General features: G+C 45.8%; 1 protein-coding gene across 1 annotated transcript in view; it reads right to left on the bottom strand.

The window, feature by feature from the left end:
• Positions 1–2,023: 2,023 nt before the first annotated feature.
• The window catches only part of LOC308117037 (uncharacterized protein), a 22,160-nt gene continuing 2,478 nt past the window's right edge, over positions 2,024–21,705 (bottom strand). Inside the window, exons 2-7 of the mRNA XM_080475638.1 lie at positions 12,296–13,287; positions 10,629–10,718; positions 9,998–10,495; positions 4,068–5,069; positions 3,649–3,738; positions 2,024–3,314 (exon numbers count right to left, since the gene is read on the bottom strand). Coding sequence (XP_080331764.1) covers positions 2,985–3,314; positions 3,649–3,738; positions 4,068–5,069; positions 9,998–10,495; positions 10,629–10,718; positions 12,296–13,255 — 2,970 coding nt within the window. The 5' untranslated portion in view covers positions 13,256–13,287 and the 3' untranslated portion in view covers positions 2,024–2,984. The remainder of the gene's footprint in view (positions 3,315–3,648; positions 3,739–4,067; positions 5,070–9,997; positions 10,496–10,628; positions 10,719–12,295; positions 13,288–21,705) is intronic.

The following is a 21,705-nucleotide window of genomic DNA, read 5'->3' as shown; positions in this document are numbered from 1 at the left end:
CTTAAATGAGCACCGCCAAAGAACCGGTTCTTTTTCCACCGTTAACGGAGCCAGTGAGAGCCTCGTCACTGCGTCACTCCAAAACGTGATACGTCACTAATTTCACCACTGTAGTGCTGACGGTGCTCAAACAGGAACCAGGAGACGGACTGGATTCATGGGTTTAGTCCGGGTCGCTCCATCTAGTCTGACCTGAACCTCTGATGCACCAAAGAGCCAGAAGACATTACGTCTCTTCGTCTCTCTATTGGTGTTTGTTCACGTCCATCTTGTTCTAGTCCAGAGCTCCAGAGTGGACATAGAGGGGAATAATAAGGTGTGAATGAGTTCGGGTTTTATTTTCCACCATTCCAACATTCCATAGTGACTTTCTGCTCCTTTCACTTTATTTCTGGACGTGTCTGAATCAAAAGCTTCAACATGGAGGAATGGAGGTGTAGAATGATAGAACGCTGCTCTACAGCCGTTTCCATGGTAACCTAGGTAACCACTCTGATTAAAGTTCTCTTTCACATGAAGCCATTAAAAGGCTCATTTTAGCTCTAAAAACTCCAAGTTTCATTTACAGTAGTTTGTAGTTTGTTTAGTAGTTCCTGAGGAACCAGAAGTCTGGCTTCATTAGAAAGAAGTTCTGTGGTTATAAAATAATATTGGAGCGTCTCTGAGCAGAGCGGAGCACCCCCTGCTGCCTCACACTGCCTTGCTCAGCGGCTGCAGCTCCTCAGCCGGCGGTCAGAAGGTGAAACAAGACCTGGACGTGACGTTAGTTAGAATCATGTCACCATGAAAAGTGTGATAAAGTAAATGACAATGGAAAACTGCTTCTGAATTATATCTGACGTAGCTGACTGACAGGTGGAGCTCTGCAGCATCTCGAGAGCCACGGCTCCGCGAACGCGGATTAAATAATCCCATTCCCTCGTATTATTAACTTCAGGGAACGACTTATTATGTCGTTCCCACGCGTATTTTTATTTTCTCTACAACCACTCCGGGGCTCCGTGTTCGCTGGAGTTTTCAGAAAGCCGGTTCAGCCTCGCTTCCTCCTTGTAGGTAGTGATACCTCCAGAGATAACTCCAGAGATACCTCCAGAGATACCTCCAGAGATAACTCCAGAGATACCTCCAGTGATACCCCCAGAGATAACTCCAGAGATACCCCCAGAGATAACTCCAGAGATACCTCCAGAGATAACTCCAGAGATACCCCCAGAGATAACTCCAGAGATAACTCCAGAGATACCTCCAGTGATACCCCCAGAGATAACTCCAGAGATACCTCCAGAGATAACTCCAGAGATACCCCCAGAGATAACTCCAGAGATACCCCCAGAGATAACTCCAGTGATACCCCCAGAGATAACTCCAGAGATACCTCCAGAGATACCTCCAGAGATAACTCCAGAGATACCCCCAGAGATAACTCCAGAGATACCCCCAGAGATAACTCCAGAGATACCTCCAGAGATAACTCCAGAGATACCTCCAGAGATACCTCCAGAGATAACTCCGCCCCCAGCTGATGACACGTCGGGTCCCAGTCTGGCTCCTCTCTGGTCCAGCAACATAAGTAGGGCCCGCGTAGCAGCAGTTTAGCCCCTGGTAGTCTGGGGCTTTGGCAGTGGAAAGACTAAGAACTGGTGCTGAGGCTGACCCTGGACCAGAACTAGAACCTGCTTCTTTCTGGTGGAAAAGCCAGAGTGTTCTAAAGAATGATTAAACCAGATGAAAATAAATTTAAGTTTCTATGTTCTCACTTGTTATGATACGTTTGTTTGTTTTTTGTATTTCTGCATAAGAGTTTCATATAAAAGGTATTGCCTTGCAGTCTGAAAAAAAATAGTTAATTCTAATTATTAAAGCAAATATGGCCCCTAGCTAATTTCTTACATTTTAGTTTAATGTCAAACTTTTCGTTAGCCATGACTTACCTTATCAAAATCGAAGTTAGCTGACAATCCAGAATATCTCAATTAGTCTGCAGCTGCTGGAGGTGAAGGTGAAGGAAGGAGGGAATGGCGGCAGCAGTAACAGTTGTGTTTAATAAGCACGTACAACGTGATGACGTAGTCAGAAACATCCAGTGAGGAGAAACTATGAACAGTCCATCGTTATGACGACCGTTCCTAATTTCAATGGAATTGCTGTTTTAAGTTTGAAAACTTTTCATTAATGAACACAACATAAACATGGCATCTTGACTTATCACAACAATTTCAATATTCAGTTGTCATACTGACAATAAATTATGAGTTATCATGACTAATGAGTAAATCTTTTTTTACAGTGTTCACCATCAGAAAACATTCGTAACTACGAGTACCATCAACAATCCTTTCCCTTTTTCTTTGTTTCCTTTTTCTCTTTTCCTTTCTTTCCCCCCTTTTCTTTCTTTTCATCTTAAATTTCTTCTATTTCATTTCTTTCTCTTGTGAATTCTTCATGTTTCTTCTCTTTATCTCATGTGAGGACTGTGGCCAGTTGGTCATTAAAAGTGTTAAAAATGGAGAGAATACACAGAATCCTCACTGAGAAAGAGAACCAGCAGAAGAACGTACAGTACGTGACTTATTTGGATTAATAATGAATCCTTTTCTTACACAATCACACTGTGGAATATGAGGACAGGATTTAGTTTTTCATCAATTTTAAGTCGATGTAAAATTCTAGATTTTTATATTTTACTGGAACAAGGATGTGCAGCTCCTCTGCAGTGGAGCCGACAAGACACTGAATATTAAAGTGTAGAAATCTGCTTTGGGTTGAAATGTTTGATTTACTGTTTGTTTCAGTGGATTGAAACAGAAAAACATCTTATGAGAGGTTTTATTTTGGCCACATTGATTTTTCCCATCAGATTGAAAGTGTTGAATTAAAGCTGAAGCCAACAGAGGTGAAGCGGCAGGGTGCAGAACCTGGACTCTCCAGGACTCTGGACCAGCTCCCTGGAGAACCTGGACTCTCCAGGACTCTGGAGCAGCAGGTTAGACCCAGATGACCCTGATGGCGTTGGGACGCAGCAGCTTGACCGAGCAGCTCCGCCCCGCGAAGCACTGGCAGGAGAAGTTCTGGGCCCAGACCTGCAGGTCGGCGTCAGATGGCTGGCCCACGGCGGCGTAGCGCCCGCTGATCCGCAGGATGTGGAAGTGGGCGGAGTTCAGGTGCAGGTAGGCGGGGAAGTCCGGGTCCTTCCTCACGCAGCGCCCGTTCTTCTGGCACAGCAGCTCGCTGCACAGCATGGTGGCCGCCGTCACGTTGGCCATGTACGGGTTGAAGCTGGATGTCAAATACTCAGACAGAGCCTGGCAGTCGGCCTGCGGGGGGGGGGGGGGTGTTAGTGGAAGACATACTTCTTAAAAACTTATGGAATGCAGCTGTAAGGTGAGGAGGGGAGGGTGTTCAGGAGGGCACACACACACACACACACACACACACACACACACACTGGACGTCCAGCCAGTAAAACGATCAATCAAAAGCAGCCCTCGTTAAAAACCCAGACGAGGTCTCATGAAGCTGAAGTTTATCTTTCACAGAGGACAGTTCAGCTCCTCACTTCCTGCTAAAACAGGAAGTACAGGGACGTTGATGATGAGCTGATGAAGGCCAGAGATCTGAGTTCCGTTTTGTAAACCAAGAAAGAGTTACCTTGGTGCTGTAGTCTTTGACGCTTCCCCACATCACGACTCCAGAAGCTCCGAGAGCTGCAGACTCCCCCACAGTGCTGACCAGATCGTTCTGCAAGGACAAGAACCACTCGGGGAAAAGAATGCTTTCTGGACCACAAGGCTTTTCTTGTCAACTCAATCAAGTCACTTTCTTCACTACAAACAGGAAATAGTGTGACCAAGTGAACTGAATGTCTTCAGCTGGAAACATCTACATGAGTCAAATTCTTCCAACTTCATCTAATGAAGTTAATTAAGTTCAAAGAAGCTGATTTCTAGATGTTTCCAGCTGAAGCCATTCAGTTCACTTGGTCACACTATTTCCTGTTTGCAGTATCAGGAAGTTAAAACCACAGGCCTGAACTGAGAACACTGAAATGCCATGTAACCAAGCCTCACCTGAGTCAGGAACTTCTGGATTTGCACTCGGTACATCGGCCTTGCGTAGGCGTAGATGGGCACGGTGTAGGGTCGTCTCGCCAGCGCCGCCACCCTCAGCGCCTCCTGGACGCGGTTGCGGACGAACATGGCGGCCTGGGCGGAGTTCTTCAGACTGAGGGGGAGGTATATGGACGGGAAGAGGGCGGTGCTGCGCCGCCACAGCCACAGCATCTGGTCGTTCTTCTTCTGGGTCTTCCTGGAGCACCTGCCGGTGTAGCCAGCCTCATTGTAGTTGTAGTTGTGGCAGTCAGGAAACAGGTAGAAGCCCCAGCGGCGGCTGGGCCGCTCGCCGATGCCCAGGCTGATGGTTCTCTCCATGAAGCGCCGTCCCGCCTGCTGGAACTGCTTCTTCGCCAGTTTGGAAATCTGCTTTGATGATAGAAACGGGGCCATCAGCACGGCGTGGGCGACGGACAGCTTCTGGTAAACATGTTTGAATCCCCAGTTCTGTTCCCACAGGGGGCGCCAGGACTCCCAGTCGATGACCGCCAGCCCGGGAGAGGAATCCTGGGAGATGAAGTGATCGATCTGACCCCGGGCCTTGGCCAGGTGCTCCGTCAGGTTGCCATTTTGGGGTACGCCGCCGCCATAGAGCCGGCGCTTCACGGTGTCCACTTTGGGGTAGAAGCCGAGGCGGTCCTCGTAGAAGATGGTGAGGAACTGACCCGGTACGGCCGCAGTCGTCGTCACCGCCTGGAAGGCCGCCGTGTCCAGCGGAATGCCAAGTTGTGCACATTTCTCCGTGGGGGCGTTCCATATCGCCACGAAGGGGTGGCCGGGGACCATTGGGGGCTCGGTGGGAGGAAGGGCCGAGGCGGTGGAGATGAAGGTTCCACTGCATGGGACAATGCACAGAGCAACATAGGACAGGAAGGGAAGGACCTCCATGATGCTGTGGACAAACTGGACTGAACCCTTGATACCTGAGTCCAGGTCACAAGGTCCAAATGGCAACGTTTTCTAAATCTGTAGCGTGGAGAGGACATCAGATTAGATTGGACTGGATTGAAAAACAGTTGGAAATAGTTGGTGGTATATATACTGTGTGTATATATATATATATATATATATATATATATATATATATATAAAGGTGTTGCCATTTGAAGCAATTCAGTTAAGTCAGTCCAAGAAAAACCCAAATTGATGAAATATAACATAGAAGAAGCACGACAGACCAAATAGATTCACACGGTGCAGAATTCAAGTGTTCAAGAGGTCACAAGGAGAAATCCTGACCTTTTAAGGAAAACGACTGAATCAGTCCACTAAGATAAGCGTATGAAGACACAAAGCGGAGCTGAGGAATTCCTGAATTCATCTTCTCTCACTCAAATTCTTCTAAGACAAGAGATAAAGACAGTGACGGCTCAGTCTGCCGTCCTGTACACTGTTAAACTGTTCTGAGGTGAAGGTTTATTCTGGAGCTTCCTGTCAATGAACAGGTTGAACTTTTCTCTTCAGAGGCTCGAACATTTTGATTCTTTATCTAAGAGTGAGAAAACACCCTGAGGTGATTATTTCAGAGGGAAACTATTGAAATGTTCCACTGCTGCACAAAAACTTTACATTTAGTCTGAATTGTTAACAATCAAGGCCAAATTCTAGAATCGCTTAAATTTTATCCCAACAAAACTCACTAATGAATCCAGTTTGCAGATGATGCTGTCTTCTATATTATTAAAAACAACAGAACTTTATTCTGCCTACCATGAACTGTGTTTGGCAAATCAAGTAATCAACCTACCTGCTGCTGCGTTCGCTGGTTGAATCAGTCGTCGCGCTGAACGTCTTGGTTTTGCTGTTTCACGTCCTGCAGGAAACTGATGTCACAACACCACAACGCTTTATGTCCTCAGGATTCGGTTTGCAAGAAGAAATGCTTTTCTTTCTTTCTTTCTTTGTTTAGTTTTTTTTTATTTTGCCTACATTTTACCAGGAATTTCTGTTCATATAAATATTGCATTTTGTACTGGTGAAAAAAAAGAGAAAAAACAAAAGGTACGGGATATCTTTATTTTGAACAATGAAAAATAAATGAATAATAACAACAATAAGAAAAATACTATGAGAACAGAAAGAGAAAAATCTTAACTTATACAATCATTATATCATTAGCACATAATAATTACAATAATAATATTAAGAATCAATCATCAATCCCCCATAACCAATAATCATTGAAATTAATAACAGTATGTTTGTGCTGTTCAAAAGGGAAGAGAGAGAAGCAACTTGTTTATCTAGCCCTCCTCCTATTCTACCCTAATGATCTTAATCAATAAAATAAAATAAAATAAAGCAACAGTTGCTCAGAGTTATCCAGGGTTGCCAGATCTGACCGACACTTTCCAGCTGGAATATGAAATGAAAGCTGCTGAACTCTCAGCGAACTCTCCTGAAACCGAATCACAAAATCCTCCCAGAATCGCCTCATTGACACCGATAATCAATACGTATCAATACTGTCAGTTTGCTTCTCGGGTCCAGTTTCTCTTTTTCTTTGTTTTCTTGTTTTATGTTGTGACTTTTTAAAATTCAGTTGTTTTGTTCAGTTTTGTCAAACATATTCTTTGATTGATTGATTGATTGATTGATTGATTGGTTGGTTGAGGAGGAGAATGTTGCTGCTTGTGTGAAAAGTTTTTAGCAGAAGCAATGAAGACTAGGTATTTACAATAATTTCACGAGTCACCATTGGTTAAAAAAACCAACCAAAGAACTGCTGACTGTAATCTGCTGCGTCTCGCCACTTCCTCTTTTACCGCTTCTTCTAATCGGACAGAAACTTTTCTTTGTAATGTTTCTGGTGTGCTGCACCCCTCCCAGCTGTAAGGAAAGCTTGACTTTGTTTCACGTGTGATTAAGAAACAACGGATTGTGAACGGAGGAAAAGTCTTTATTAGCAGTGCATTTACATTCAAGGAACATTTGTTGCATAGTGCTTGTTGCTTATGTGGTTTACAAAATAAAACAAAGAAACAATGAAAAATACAGTTCCGTGTTTGACGACTGTGAAATCTCAGACGTCAGCGAGAGCTGCTGCATTAAAGAGCTGCTGCATTAAAGAGCAGCTGCATTAAAGAGCTGCTGCATTAAAGAGCTGCTGCATTAAAGAGCAGCTGCATTAAAGAGCAGCTGCATTAAAGAGCTGCTGCATTAAAGAGCAGCTGCATTAAAGAGCTGCTGCATTAAAGAGCAGCTGCATTAAAGAGCTGCTGCATTAAAGAGCTGCTGCATTAAAGAGCTGCTGCATTAAAGAGCTGCTGCATTAAAGAGCAGCTGCATTAAAGAGCTGCTGCATTAAAGAGCAGAGAGTCTCAGGGGTAAAGTTTTCCCCACAAAAACAGATTTTCCCGACATTAAAAAACAACTTTGGTTGAAGACACGTCACAAACACTCCTCCTCGATCATCACCAGAAAACCAGAGATCTACTCGTTATCGTAACGAGAAAAGAAGAAAAAGACGACAGGACTTCAATCCTGGAGTTCACAAAGGAGAATTCTAACTAATCTTCAAGTAATGTGACGCCATGAATGTGCTTCTTTCTTCACAACGCTGCTCATGAAAACCAAACAGCGAGACCATCCAGGAACCGAAGAACCAAACTCACTGACATCTAATGACATTATCAAAACTAGAATGGATTGGTGACCAAACATAAAGTTGGTTTATAGATTCACAACAAGTAACCAGCCAGTCTTGTACATAAAGTACTGAAGCAGCACAGAAAACTGGCTTCAAGAAAAGTGCACTTGAATCACAATCTAAAGAGTTCAACAAGAAATCCTACAAACCTCCAAACAAGTTCAGTCAACGTCTGCGGTACTGGATGAGTTTCACATTGGTGGTGGAGGTTCACCAGAGCTGAGCTGCAGGAACCAAGAGTCCTGCACTGCGGATACATGTTGTAGTTCAAGTACAATATAGCAGACCAGTAAGAATACTGAAGGACAGGACTTGTGGCTGTAAGATGAGTAGGTAGTATCACTAAAGTACCTTGGATTCCTGATGACCTTTAACCTTCACTGGTTAACGTTGGAGTTTTTCAGGTGAACAAACTACCAGCTTTGGCAAGAAGAAGGTTTACAAACCAGGAGCACAGGAGTGTCTGACTCAGAAACAGTATGTGCCGATTTCTACGTCCAGTTCAGTGTGTGGTCGCCCAAACGGGTCGGTAGCACCCCTCACAGACAGGAAGTCAAACGAACAAAGAGACAACAGTCTGGGTCCTTCTCATGGAGATACACTAAATCAGCCAACACATTAAAACCCACGGAGGAGCTGAACTTCCAGGCTACAGATAAAAACAGTACACATTTTGTTCAGAGTAAAAGATTTAAAAATGACATTTGGTTAGATGTTAACTGCTTCATGTTGTTTCAATTCTGAGCTGGTTTGACTTCGGGATCCAAAATATTTTTCACTATGATTCACTAAGTTTAAAGGAGCCGTCAGCTGGTGTCCTCACGTCTCCTTTAAATCCTCTTTAAATCAATTCTTAACCTTTATTAGTAAAACTAATCCAACATGGAGCTTCTGACCCTGTTTCATACCAACTTCCTCTCTGAGAGTCCAGGAGACATTCTGACTGGTACCATGTGAGGCTGCTGATTGGCTGCAGGAGCTGGACATCATGTTAGCATAGCATAGCGGTAGCGTAACAATAATGCATTCACCCTCTGACCACCACCAACCGCTCACTCTCTCACTACATTCACCCTCTGACCACCACCAACCACTCACTCTCTCACTACATTCACCCTCTGACCACCACCAACCACTCACTCTCTCACTACATTCACCCTCTGACCAGCACCAACCACTCACTCTCTCACTACATTCACCCTCTGACCAGCACCAACCACTCACTCTCTCACTCATTCACCCTCTGACCAGCACCAACCGCTCACTCTCTCACTACATTCACCGTCTGACCAGCACCAACCGCTCACTCTCTCACTACATTCACCCTCTGACCAGCACCAACCACTCACTCTCTCACTACATTCACCCTCTGACCAGCACCAACCACTCACTCTCTCACTACATTCACCATCTGACCAGCACCAACCACTCACTCTCTCACTATATTCACCGTCTGACCAGCACCAACCACTCACTCTCTCACTACATTCACCCTCTGACCAGCACCAACCACTCACTCTCTCACTACATTCACCCTCTGACCAGCACCAACCACTCACTCTCTCACTCATTCACCCTCTAAACTAAACCAGAGACCTTCCATGAGTCACTAACACAAGTCAGCGATCCACCAGCTGAGAGTCTCAGCCGTGTCTTCAGGTCTGTTGTGGTGTTGGCTTCATTTAATTTAGATTGAAAAGCTTCAGCTGTGAACGCGGCCAGAGGACCGGGACGTGATTGGCTGGATGGACTGAACCATGATCATCGTCCTGCTGTTCCTGTCACCACAGCAGCCGTCCGAAGGAATCGTTTTCACTTCCTCTTCCTGACCTTCAGGTTGGTTTAGAAAGTCACCTGGACTGACAGGTTGTGTGTTAAAATGCTGTGTTTTCTCTTGTTGATGTCAGTAACAGACCCTCCTGTTTGGTGACTTTTTCAAAGCCAAAGGTGCAGGAACATAAACCTTCTTCACCCCAAGTCATGAACAAACAGGCACGCTGATGTGTTGACATGTTTCTGTCAGTAACAGCAAGTCCAGATGTTTCCATCGTACAACCACCGTCAGTAACAGGAAGTTCATCTGGTCCAGATGTTTCCATCGTACGACCACCGTCAGTAACAAGAAGTCCAGATGTTTCCATCGTACGACCACCGTCAGTAACAGGAAGTTCATCTGGTCCAGATGTTGCCATCATACGACCACCGTCAGTAACAAGAAGTCCAGATGTTGCCATCATACGACCAGCGTCAGTAACAGGAAGTTGAGGACGAGCAGCTTCAGCTGGAGGCCGCCGGCGGTCCCGGCGCTCAGCTCCCCCTCCAGCCGCTCGCCCTGCTCGTCCTCCCACTCCGCCCTCTTCCTCTCCTGCTCGTCGTCTCGGCGGCCCCCCCACGGCCCCCCGTCCTCCCGCAGGATGTTGATGCTGTGGCAGGCGGGGCCCTCGTGGCCCTCGTAGCAGTGGCAGTGGAAGCGCCTGTGGAGCAGCTGCAGCTCATCCTGCGAGTGCCAGCCGCTGACCGTGAAGCCCCCCTCGCCCCCCTCGTCCCCCTCGGCGGGCTGGATGCGGTAGCTGTTGGCGCTCAGGTGCAGGTAGTGGCGGGCTCGGGGGTTTCGGCGGACGCAGCGGCCGTTCCCCTGACACAGGACGTCGCTGCAGACCTCGGCCGCCCGCGTCACGTTGGTGATGTAGCGGCCGAGGCGCTGGTTCAGGAACGACTTCACCTTGGTGCAGTTAAACTGGAGGAACAGGGTTCACTCATGTTACACACAAGGTAGAGGGAGAATATCAGCAGAGAAAGAATAAGAGTAAGAATAAGGTCAGAGGTCAGAGAGTCAAAGGGTCGGGTGCCAGGGGGTTTGGGGGTCGTACCCTGGATGAGGTCAGGTTCAAATCCCCCCAGATGACGAATCCTGCTGCTCCCAGAGCGGCGCTCTCCCCGATGGTGTGGATCAAGTCTTTCTGTAAGACACACACACACACACACACACACACACACACACACACACACACACACACACACACACACACACACACACACACACACACACACACACACACACACACACAAGGTATGTCTATAATTTGAAAAGACAAAAGTCATTAGAAATAAAATGATGCAGTACGAGAGACAGCCACCAGGGGGAAGCACTGACCCTCTGAAGCTCTACAGTCCTCACATGATATTTTTGACACTGATGAAACTGGTAGAATGTTTTTCAGTAATTTTCTTGGATGTTGAAAATAGAGACAAAGTATTTGAACTTATTTATGTGAACTGAATCATCCTGGGATGAGGGTGGGACATGAAGTCCCACTGTAAAACTCAAAAAAATATCAAATCCACAGAGATGACAATATTAACAGTAAAACTTTCTTTTCAAAGTGTGATGGCAATAGTAAATTTATGTGGTAAGACAAATAAGTTAAAGATATTTTTCTATAAATTATAGCTATTGAAATAACAGTTGGATGTGAACAAGTCAAAAACGCTGATGAGGCGTTTATAAAGCACATTTTAGTCTCAGTCACATTTGGCGGACTAAATAGTCACGGCAACGGGTAGGAAATAGGTGCAATACAGAGTAACTGCGATATAAATGTCAGTATTGTCACATGACGAAGTCCTGAAACATTTGTCATTAGAATGATCTATATTTTGGAATCGACCTGAACGTCACTGGCGTTAATGTTTTACATCCAGGCTGAAGGCCGTTAGCACAGCCGCCAGCGGCAGGCTAACGTCACTCAACCTTTACCACCAAAACACACGTTTTTACAATTTACCACCAAATAATATTTCTCTGGAGCTGCACAACATGTTAATTGTCTGAAATGAAGAAAAAAACACTTTTAAAACTTGACATAGCTACAAACATTTAGTTTGCATAGATAATGTATCATAGGAACATTTCAGATTTATTTAATTACTTTTTTAGCCATTTTTCTCTTTATTGTCGAGGATTTAAGTTATTGTATGCGTTGTGGTTATTTTAGCCACATAAACTGTTTAACCTACAGCCTCTGTGTGTTTCCTCCTGGTTTAACTCGCATTTCTATTTCATATTTTCTTCTTTTTAAATTTCCTTCTTCTTTCTTTTCTATTTCTTTTTTTCTTTTCGTTTTCTTTTTCTTTTTCCTTTGCCTATTTTTCTTTTTTGTTTTCCTGAAAAATAACTCTGCATCACAAATTGTAATCATATTAGTTTAACCATTTTTACTATATTTTTAAATTATTTGAGTAGTTTTCGCTATTTTATCTTTTTCTGCCATTCCAGCTGTTCTCGCTGTTTTACTTTATTTAGCAAATTTGGAAATCCAGTGTATTCAAACACAATAAAAATGTGAGCAAAATGCTGATTTACAAATAATTGTCTGAGAGGTTCAGGTAGCCACCACAGGGGGCGCCGAAGAGCCATGTGTGGATGCAGAGCCGCATTTTTCTGCCCCCTGTTGTCAGCTAATGTCACTGCAATGTGAGACCTGTTGTGAAACCGACTTCCTGACGTTTAAAGTGTGAAACTGTGGAGGAGCCTTACGTTGGTGAGGAAGGCCATGGCCTCGTCTCGGTAGCCCAGCCGCAGGTAGACGTAGGTGGGGAGTTCGTAGTCTCTGGAGGTCAGCGCGGCGGCGCGGAGCGCCTCTCGGATCCGGTGCTGGGAGAAGTGCAGGTTGCTGATGCTGTTGGTGTGACTCTTCCTGATGGCCACCGAGGGGAAGAGCGCCGTGCTGCTGTTCCACAGCCACAGCAGCTCGTCGTTCCTCATTCTCTCCAGCAGGGGGCACAAGCCCGTGTAGTTCTGCTCGTGCAGGTTGTAGTTGTGGCAGTCGGGGTAGAGGTAGAATCCCCAGAGGGCGTTGGGGCGAAGGCGCGTCCCGAGCTGGATGGTCCTCTGCATGAAGGCCCTGGCGCTCTTCTCGAAGCGCCGCCGCGCCAACTCCTCCACCTGCGCCGACGTCACGTTGACATACGCCCTGGTCGTCAGCTCCCGCGACTTACGCCGGTAAATGTCTTTCTTGTGCCAGTTGCGGCTCCACTGAGGCCGCCAGAACTCCCAGTCGATGACGGCGAGGCCCCGGAAGTCCTCGGCCGGGATGAAGTGGTTGATGTCCTGGTAGGCTTTGAGCAGGTGGAGATCCAGGCTGCAGTTCTGGGGCACGCCGCCATGCACGGCGCTGCCCTGCGGCGTGTAGTGTGGGTAGTACCCCAACCGGTTGGCGTAGAAGATGGTGACATTCTGGCCCGTCCAGTCGGCACGCGGGCTCCCGTGGATGTGGAAGAGGCGGTCCAGGTTGGTGGTGACGTTGTACTTGATGGCGCACATGTCCAGCGGGGCGTTCCAGGCGGCGATGAACGGCTTCCGGCTGATCAGCGGCAGCTTGGCGGGTTTCTGGCCGAATGCGATGTGGAAGAACAGCAGCAGCCAGGAGCAGGTCAGCGCCACCGGAACCACGTGGTGGGAGGAGGAGGAAGTCCCGCCCACTGGCACCACAGGCATTCTGGGATCAGGTGGAGGGGCTGTCAATCATCCTGTGGGGTGGTTGCGGGGGGGGGGGGGGGGGGGGGGGGTCAACAGTCATTGGTCAACAGTTGATCTAAAGACTCACAGGAAAAGTTTCTCCTTCATTTACTAAACTGAGTTTACCAAGAAAACATTCTGACATTGACTCCAGCTTCTTTTTCAAGCTTCTGCTCCAAATTAAACTGAAGTCTGTCTCTTTAACCACGAGGAGCATTTCAACCGTTCTGGTGTCATAAAACAGGGAACATCTGTGAGATTTGCTCAGATGTGTGAGACTCCAGAGGAGCCAGCTGAGACTGTTTGGGATGCCCCCCGGACGCCTCCCGAGGGAGGTGTTCTGGGCATGTCCCTCCGGTAGGAGGCCTCCGGGCAGACCTAGGACACGCTGGAGGGACTATGTCTCTCAGCCTGGGAATGCCTTGGGGTCCCCCTGGAAGAGCTGGAGGACGTGTCTGGGGCGAGGGACGTCTGGACATCCCTACTGAGACTGCTGCCCCCACGACCCGGACTGGATGGATGGATGGATGGATGGATGGATGGATGGATGGATAGATGGATGGATGGATGTGTGAGAATCAGTATCAATGTTACTGGAGAGTAAAGGAAAGATGTTATTTCCACCAGAAAATAAAACAAAACAGTTTTATAATTATTATTATAATTATTAGAATGATGCAGTTGCAGGTTTAAAATCAGTAAAAAATACTATGAGGACGAGTGACGCTGACTCAGCAGGTTGATTGACATGACAGAGGTTTCAGCCTGAAGCTCTTCCTGTTGCCACAGGCCCAAATGTCTGCAGCGGATTGGCTGATCCTGGTGACTCCATCGAACTGTCACAGCCAATAGAATTGAGTCTTGGTGTCCACATCCCGCCCACTAACACCATTGGCTAATCACAAAGCAGTGAATGCAGTGTGAACCAATCAAACAACAGCGTCCGGCTGCTGCATTAAAAAAAACTCCCAGTGGAAGAAAGTTGAAATTAAAAAAGGTTTTGGACCTAAAACAGACACATTGAACTCAAACTAGCGTTTATTACTCTCAAATAGATATTTCCTGGAATAATGATCTTAATAATAATGCTGACGCTGACAGAACTGCAGAACCATGAATTAATGGAAGCAGAACTTCTCCTGTCGTCACGGTGATGAATTAATATTCCAACAGGAAACACACTCACACGGAGGAACCTCCACCTCAGAACCAGTGATGGAGAATGTAAAGTAAAAGAAGAGCAGTGAGGAAGCTCTGCCTGGAACCGTTCTGCTGGAATAAAGTGAAAGTGACTCCGGTTCTATTGTCCCATGAATTAATCTGCTCTAATCTCACCAAGTCAGGATTAACAAGTCAGGAAGGTTCTGGTTCTGGCTGCAGCAGCAGTGTTGCTTTTAAGTCCCCGTTTCCACATAAAGTGCCGGGATGGAACGGTATGGTCCGGTACGGTATAGTCCGGTACGGTATGGTCCGGTACGGTATAGTCCGGTACGGTATGGTCGGGTACGGTATGGTCCGGTAGGTACAGTATAGTCCGGTACGGTATGGTCGGGTACGGTATGGTCCGGTACAGTATGGTCCGGTATGGTATGGTCCGGTACGGTTCGAGTTTCCACAGCAAGAATTGTCGATGGTACAGAAATAACCGCTCCAAACGTTGAGGCTTTTCCGTCGCCCTTCCGTTGAGGCACTCAGGACAATTCAACGGTCTGATTTCGAGGAGCCGTTTGCTGATTGGTCAGTGACCAAAGACACGCCCTCAATGTTTTAATATGTCGGCTGTATGAATCCTCTGTTGTTAACATGTTCAGCTTTGCACTGGTTGTTTTGTTTTTTTTGTGGCCGCAACTTTCATGTAGGTCCCAAAAGAGCAGAAGTGAGGCAGGACAGAAACCGGGACTCGGGATCAGACCCTACGGCCGTAACCGAACTGGGACCAGAACTCGGAGGCCGCGGACGTCGGTCGTCCAGCTGAAAGCCTGAAAGTTTCTTAAACAGACCAGATGGTGGAAAGACCAAGAGAAAGGAAAGATGTTCTCCGTTTGTTTAATCAGTAACGCCGCGCACTGTGCAGACAACTTTTTGAAGTTGTGAAAAAATCTTGGCTGCTTTAGGTGTCTAACTCTGTTTAACCAGGTAAGTTCAATCATTTTAAGCTGTGTACAAATGAAATACATTTTTTTTGGAGTTCTATAAAATAGACATAAAATAATTTTCATGATGACACATTTTCAATATTTGATGGGTTAATTTTACTCTCCGTTCATTACGAGGAGCACAGAGCCTTTATTCTGTCTTCTTTTCTCTAACAACCAATCAGCTTTCAGCAGACTGCATCATACAGAGCAACGGGGTCGACCGCTCCTCCTCACCAAGATAAAAGTTGCTGTCAACTCTTTGTTAAGAGTTGCTCTTGGAAACTTCCTCAGTCACTTTTAAGCTAAGATTCCTTTCTAGGAAATTTTCGGCTAAGATAGGAGCCCTGAGAGGACTCTGAGAGGAATCTGAGAGGACTCTGAGAGGACTCTGAGAGGACTCTGAGAGGAATCTGAGAGGACTCTGAGAGGACCCTGAGAGGACTCTGAGAGGAATCTGAGAGGACCCTGAGAGGACTCTGAGAGGACCCTGAGAGGACCCTGAGAGGACTCTGAGAGGACCCTGAGAGGACTCTGAGAGGACCCTGAGAGGACCCTGAGAGGTCTCTGAGAGGACCCTGAGAGGAATCTGAGAGGACCCTGAGAGGACCCTGAGAGGACTCTGAGAGGAATCTGAGAGGACCCTGAGAGGACCCTGAGAGGTCTCTGAGAGGACCCTGAGAGGACTCTGAGAGGACCCTGAGAGGACCCTGAGAGGACCCTGAGAGGTCTCTGAGAGGACCCTGAGAGGTCTCTGAGAGGACCCTGAGAGGACCCTGAGACGCCTCTGAGAGGACTCTGAGAGGACCCTGAGAGGACCCTGAGAGGACTCTGAGAGGACTCTGAGAGGACTCTGAGAGGACCCTGAGAGGACCCTGAGACTCTGAGAGGACTCTGAGAGGACTCTGAGAGGAGAGGACTCTGAGAGGACTCTGAGAGGACCCTGAGAGGACCCTGAGAGGACTCTGAGAGGACCCTGAGACACCTCTGAGAGGACTCTGAGACGCCTCTGAGACGCCTCTGAGAGGACTCTGAGAGGACCTTGAGAGGACTCTGAGACGCCTCTGAGACGCCTCTGAGAGGACTCTGAGAGGACCCTGAGACGACTCTGAGACGGCTCTGAGAGGACTCTCAGAGGACCCTGAGACGGCTCTGAGAGGACCCTGAGAGGACCCTGAGAGGACTCTGAGATGCCTCCTGAATATGGCCACAGGAGTTTGAAAGCAGCTCAGTTTTTCCCTTTGGGCTCTTTGTTCAAACCAGAATCGCCCACAAGGGGGCGCACCCCAAACAGGAAGCATCAACCGAACTTGTTAATTTTAGTGGTTAGCAATTAGCCACAGCTAGCGGTTAGCCAACGTGACTAGTATAAACGATGAACTGTGTGATTAACAAACATTTCACTCTAAACCTCCAGGTGTGTTGCTCTGCGGCTGGATGTTTGTCGACGCTCCACCATCGGTTGTTGTTTTCATTTTAGCCACTAGCCGTTAGCGGCATATGAACTTGAACCCCATGGTCATGATGTCCAGTTCCTGCAGCCAATCAGCAGCCTCACATGGTACCAGTCAGAATGTCTCCTGGACTCTCAGAGAGGAAGTTGGTATGAAACAGGGTCAGAAGCTCCATGTTGGATTAGTTTTACTAATAAAGGTTAAGAATTGATTTAAAGAGGATTTAAAGGAGACGTGAGGACACCAGCTGACGACTCCTTTAAGGAGGTGCATGGAAAATGTGATGTGTTCTACTTGTGAGGCAGTGAGAGATGAAGCCTGTGTGGACGTTTGGTTCCAGTCCTGAGCTGAGAGGAATGGAGCTCCTTGGTTCTCGTCACAGCCAAAGAGGAAACGACCACAGAACCACCTCGCTGCAGTTTATTGATGAAGATTTGGCTTCAGGACAAAAGGAATGATCTCCCCGGAGCAGCTCGGAGCCTCGGCTCGGTCTGGAATCCATTACGATAAGTTTGTTAATGTCTGTGGTTTTCCTGGAACGGCTCCACTCATTGAACAAATACTAGAAGAGAGAGGGTCTGATTTCTCCCGCCTCTGTTGGAAAACTGGGGTGAATCTGAACCGCAGAGCCTTTCCTCCACAGGAATGTTGGCAGGCAACCTTTAAGACTCCAGATCCAGATCTATCAGCTCAGGACTCTGCAGCCTCCACGACCAGAAGAGACGTTTCTACCATTTCCCACCAAATTAAAAGCATCGGAGCCACAAAACATGTAAATCCTCTGAAATGAAGAAAAAAACCTCTTTCAACAACTAAAAAGTAGTTTTCATTCCTAAAGTGTTCCTGGTAGAATTTACTTCTATTTTATTACATTTTCAGTTTTTGGAGCCGTTTTTAGAGGTTTTTACTATTTTTTCCTAGATTTTTCTTCTTGAGGTATTTTATGTATCTTGGCTGTTTTAGTTGTTTACATTTTCTTTTTCTTCTTTTTCCATTTTTTTTTTCCTGATAAAACTCTCTGTACTAGCAATGTTAATCATTTTAGTTTAACAAATTTTACTGTATTTTATACATATTATTGAGTATTTTTAGCTATTTTATCTATTTAAAAAAAATATATGTTGTTTTCATTTCAAGATATTTAAGTCGTTTTACATTATTCTGCTGTAGTCAGGAAGTTAGAACATTTTGGAACATCAGTGTGGAATCCAAATAAAATGCAAATATAGGTCAAATGTTTATTTGTAAATAATTTAATGAGAATGTCAGGAAGCCGCCACAGGGGGCGCTTTAGAGCCGCAGGTTACTGAGCTCTGGATCAGTACAAGTAGAGCCAAGGCCCGTCGTGGGTTTGATGTTTGGGAATGGAGCCGACGTCCCTGCTGGGGGGCTGCGGAGCCAGAACAACAGAAACCATCTGTGACGGTAACGAGGTCCAACACTGACCGGGCGTCAGCCAGTCCAGCACTGGAGGCTTCGTGGTTCCGTTCTATTTATAACAGCACCAGAGGTAAACAAGGTACTAATGAATGGTCAAGAACCTTTTTATAGAAACTCTTTGAAAGAGTCGTTGACGAGGAAACGTCCCACTAATCCAGCTAAGACTTTATAATGTTCACTTCTGATCAAAGATTTGATCAAAACACAAAGTGTCAACTGGACAAAGCCGACGGATCAATAACCAGTTTTATTATTCATCAGGTTAGTTCAATGATGTCACAATGGATGGGTGGATGGATGGATGGATGATGGATGGATGGATGGATGGATGGATGATGGATGGATGGATGGATGGATGGATGGATGGATGGATGATGGATGATGGATGATGGATGGATGGATGATGGATGATGGATGATGGATGATGGATGGTGAATGGATGGATGGATGGATGGATGGATGGATGATGGATGATGGATGATGGATGATGGATGATGGATGGATGGATGATGGATGATGGATGATGGATGATGGATGGTGAATGGATGGATGGATGATGGATGGATGGATGGATGATGGATGATGGATGATGGATGGATGGATGATGGATGATGGATGGATGGATGGATGGATGGATGGATGGATGATGGATGATGGATGATGGATGATGGATGGATGGATGATGGATGATGGATGATGGATGATGGATGGATGGATGGATGATGGATGGGTGGAGTGGAGAATGATGGATGGATGGATGGATGGATGGATGGATGGATGGATGGATGGATGGATGGATGGATGGATGGATGATAGAATGATATGAAAGATGATGGATGATTGAGTGGAGAATGATGGATGGATGGATGGATGGATGGATGGATGGATGGATGGATGGATGGATGGATGGATGGATGGATGGATGGATGGATGGATGTTTTCAGTGAAAGAAGACAAACAATAAGGAGAAAGTCAATTGTTTTTAAGGAAGAGAAATGAGATTGTTGCTGAAGCTGAAGATTTAAAAGTGTTTTAGTTGCCATGGTGACAAAAGACCTGACTCCGCCCTCTATGATGCCAGGAGACGCTGACACTGTAAATCTAACTGAGACATTTTAACAATAAGAAAAGAAGAAAAAAGAAAAAGTGAGAAAAGCCGTGCAGCCTAACGTAAACTCAGTTTTCTTGTTTCAGGCTCCAGAGACAGAACGCCGTCGCCGTAACGACCATTTTGACCACCGCCAGATGAAACCAGGCCACAAACCAGCAGGAGCCGGCGTGCCGCTTCGTCCAAACATGAAGCGTGACTCTGAGTCAGCACTTTCTCTAACACGCGACGCCAGGCAGGAGCGTTTTACCAAATGTTCCTGGGAACTGAATGATTCATGTTCCTCACAAAACTAGAAGCCGGAGGACCTGGAGCCGCCGGGGCGCCACTCTTTCCACGCCGCCGAGCCAGAGCTGATCACATGACCTGGAGAGCCGAGCTGGCGCGGCTCCGGGAACCAACATGGAGGCCGGTTGGTTTGTTTCACATGTAGAAACCAGAGGAAGAGAAGGAGGCAGAAAGATCAACCCCTTCTAGGTGCAACCTGCGGCTCTACAGCGCCCCCTGCAGCGGCTCCCTGAATCTATCAGCAGAGACTGCAGGTAAACATTTTGCTTACTTTTTCATTTGGATTGAATACCACATTGATTTTCAAAAATAATCTAACCTCCTCATAAATATAGTCAAACAGCTAAAACATCTTGAATTGATAAAAAATATACATCTTTAAAAATGGATGAAATACTCAAATACTCAATAATGTGTATAAAATACAGTAACAATGGCTAAACTAACGTGACTAAAAGTACTAATGCAGAGGAGTTTTTAAGAAAAGAAAAAAAGAGAACGAAAATCCGCTAAAATTAAAAAAGAATTAAAAAAAAGAGCAGAAAAACACGATCTAGTTTTACTTCAACCCACAGCGACTATAAAGAGTCGGGACGTCCCGATCCGATCGGTAGATATCGGATATTGGTGATTTGTGAGTGATCGGGGATCGGCAAATCCAGCCGGTCACCCCGCCGATCTAAAAAAATAAAATAAAAAATGCGGTCCGCTACGTCACCTAATAACCACTACGTCACCTAATAACCAGAACAATCAGGGACTAGAAGCTCGGGTGGAGCTGCAGAAGCTAGAAGCAGGCGGAGCGGGGCCATAGACCTATAAAACTAGAGTTATATATAGTGGGTTATGTGTTTATGTGAAGAGGTCTACTTCTAAATTTCTATGTGGTCTGTCTTCTTCTGTGTTTTTATTGTGTTTGGTGAGTCACAGCGCCCCTAAAGGCCTGGCATGTGTACTACATGCCCTGAAGCCTCGTGTTGAGCCGTGTTCATAGGGAGGGGTGGACGGAGGTCTGGTAGAAGGACAGGGAGGACAAAGATCGGTTTTTCATCATGTGGATGTTCCTCAGTTTACAACAACAACTAAAGAGAAAGCCTTAAATAAAAAACAAAGCTTTAAAATAAAGGATTTAAAATAAAGGCTCAGTCCCCCCAGGGGAGCGATATGGTGAAACAAGAACCCAGAAGGTTCCTCTAGTTTGAAGGGAGACTGGGATATTCTGAATAAGTTTTTGAGAGTACTATGTTCAGAGTACTTTTGCCAAACAGGTTTTACCACTTTGAAGTGGAATGAAGTTTTTATAATTCTCATTGAAATGTAAATGTTTAGTGACATTCAGGTCAAACCTCTCATACTGCTTTAAGGTAAACTGGAATTTAATACACAAAGAAGTTTGTTTTCCTCAGAGCTTTTATGTTTAAGTCGTTCTGAGAAGAAGTTCTAGGTAAACAAAGCTTCTGCCAATAGTACTTTTAGCTTCAGACATCTTAGTTGCTCCAAAAATAGACTATTGAGTATCTTTGCAATAGTAATGTGAGTATCGGAACGGGAAAGAATCGGTATCGGCCGATACTCAATTCTGAAAAATCGGATCGGTATCGGGGGCCAGACATTGTGATCGGGACGTCCCTAATAAAGAGTTAAAACAGCCAAGATACATAAAATAGCTAAAGAAGAAAAATCCATGAAATAAGAGTAAAAACCTCTAAAAACGTCTCCAAGAGCTGAAAATGGAATAAAATAGAAGTAAATTCTACCCAGAACACTTTGGGAGTGAAAACTACTTTTTAGTTGTTGAAAGAGGTTTTTTCTTCATTTCAGAGGATTTACATGTTTTGTGGCTCCGATGCTTTTAATTTGGTGGGAAATGGTAAAAACGTCTCTTCTGGTCATGGAGGCTGCAGAACGCTGTTTGTTGATGTATTTATACTATGAAAGTTTCATATTTACTCAGTAAAATGTCTTGTTTCACCACAGGGTGGCAACAAAGTGCCGACTATTGAG

This window comes from Lipophrys pholis, assembly GCF_963383615.2.
Source record: "Lipophrys pholis genome assembly, chromosome: 11".
Taxonomy (NCBI): Eukaryota; Metazoa; Chordata; class Actinopteri; order Blenniiformes; family Blenniidae; genus Lipophrys; species Lipophrys pholis.
Note: the sequence above shows the minus strand (reverse complement) of the source record. Positions and strands in the feature narration are given on the sequence as shown.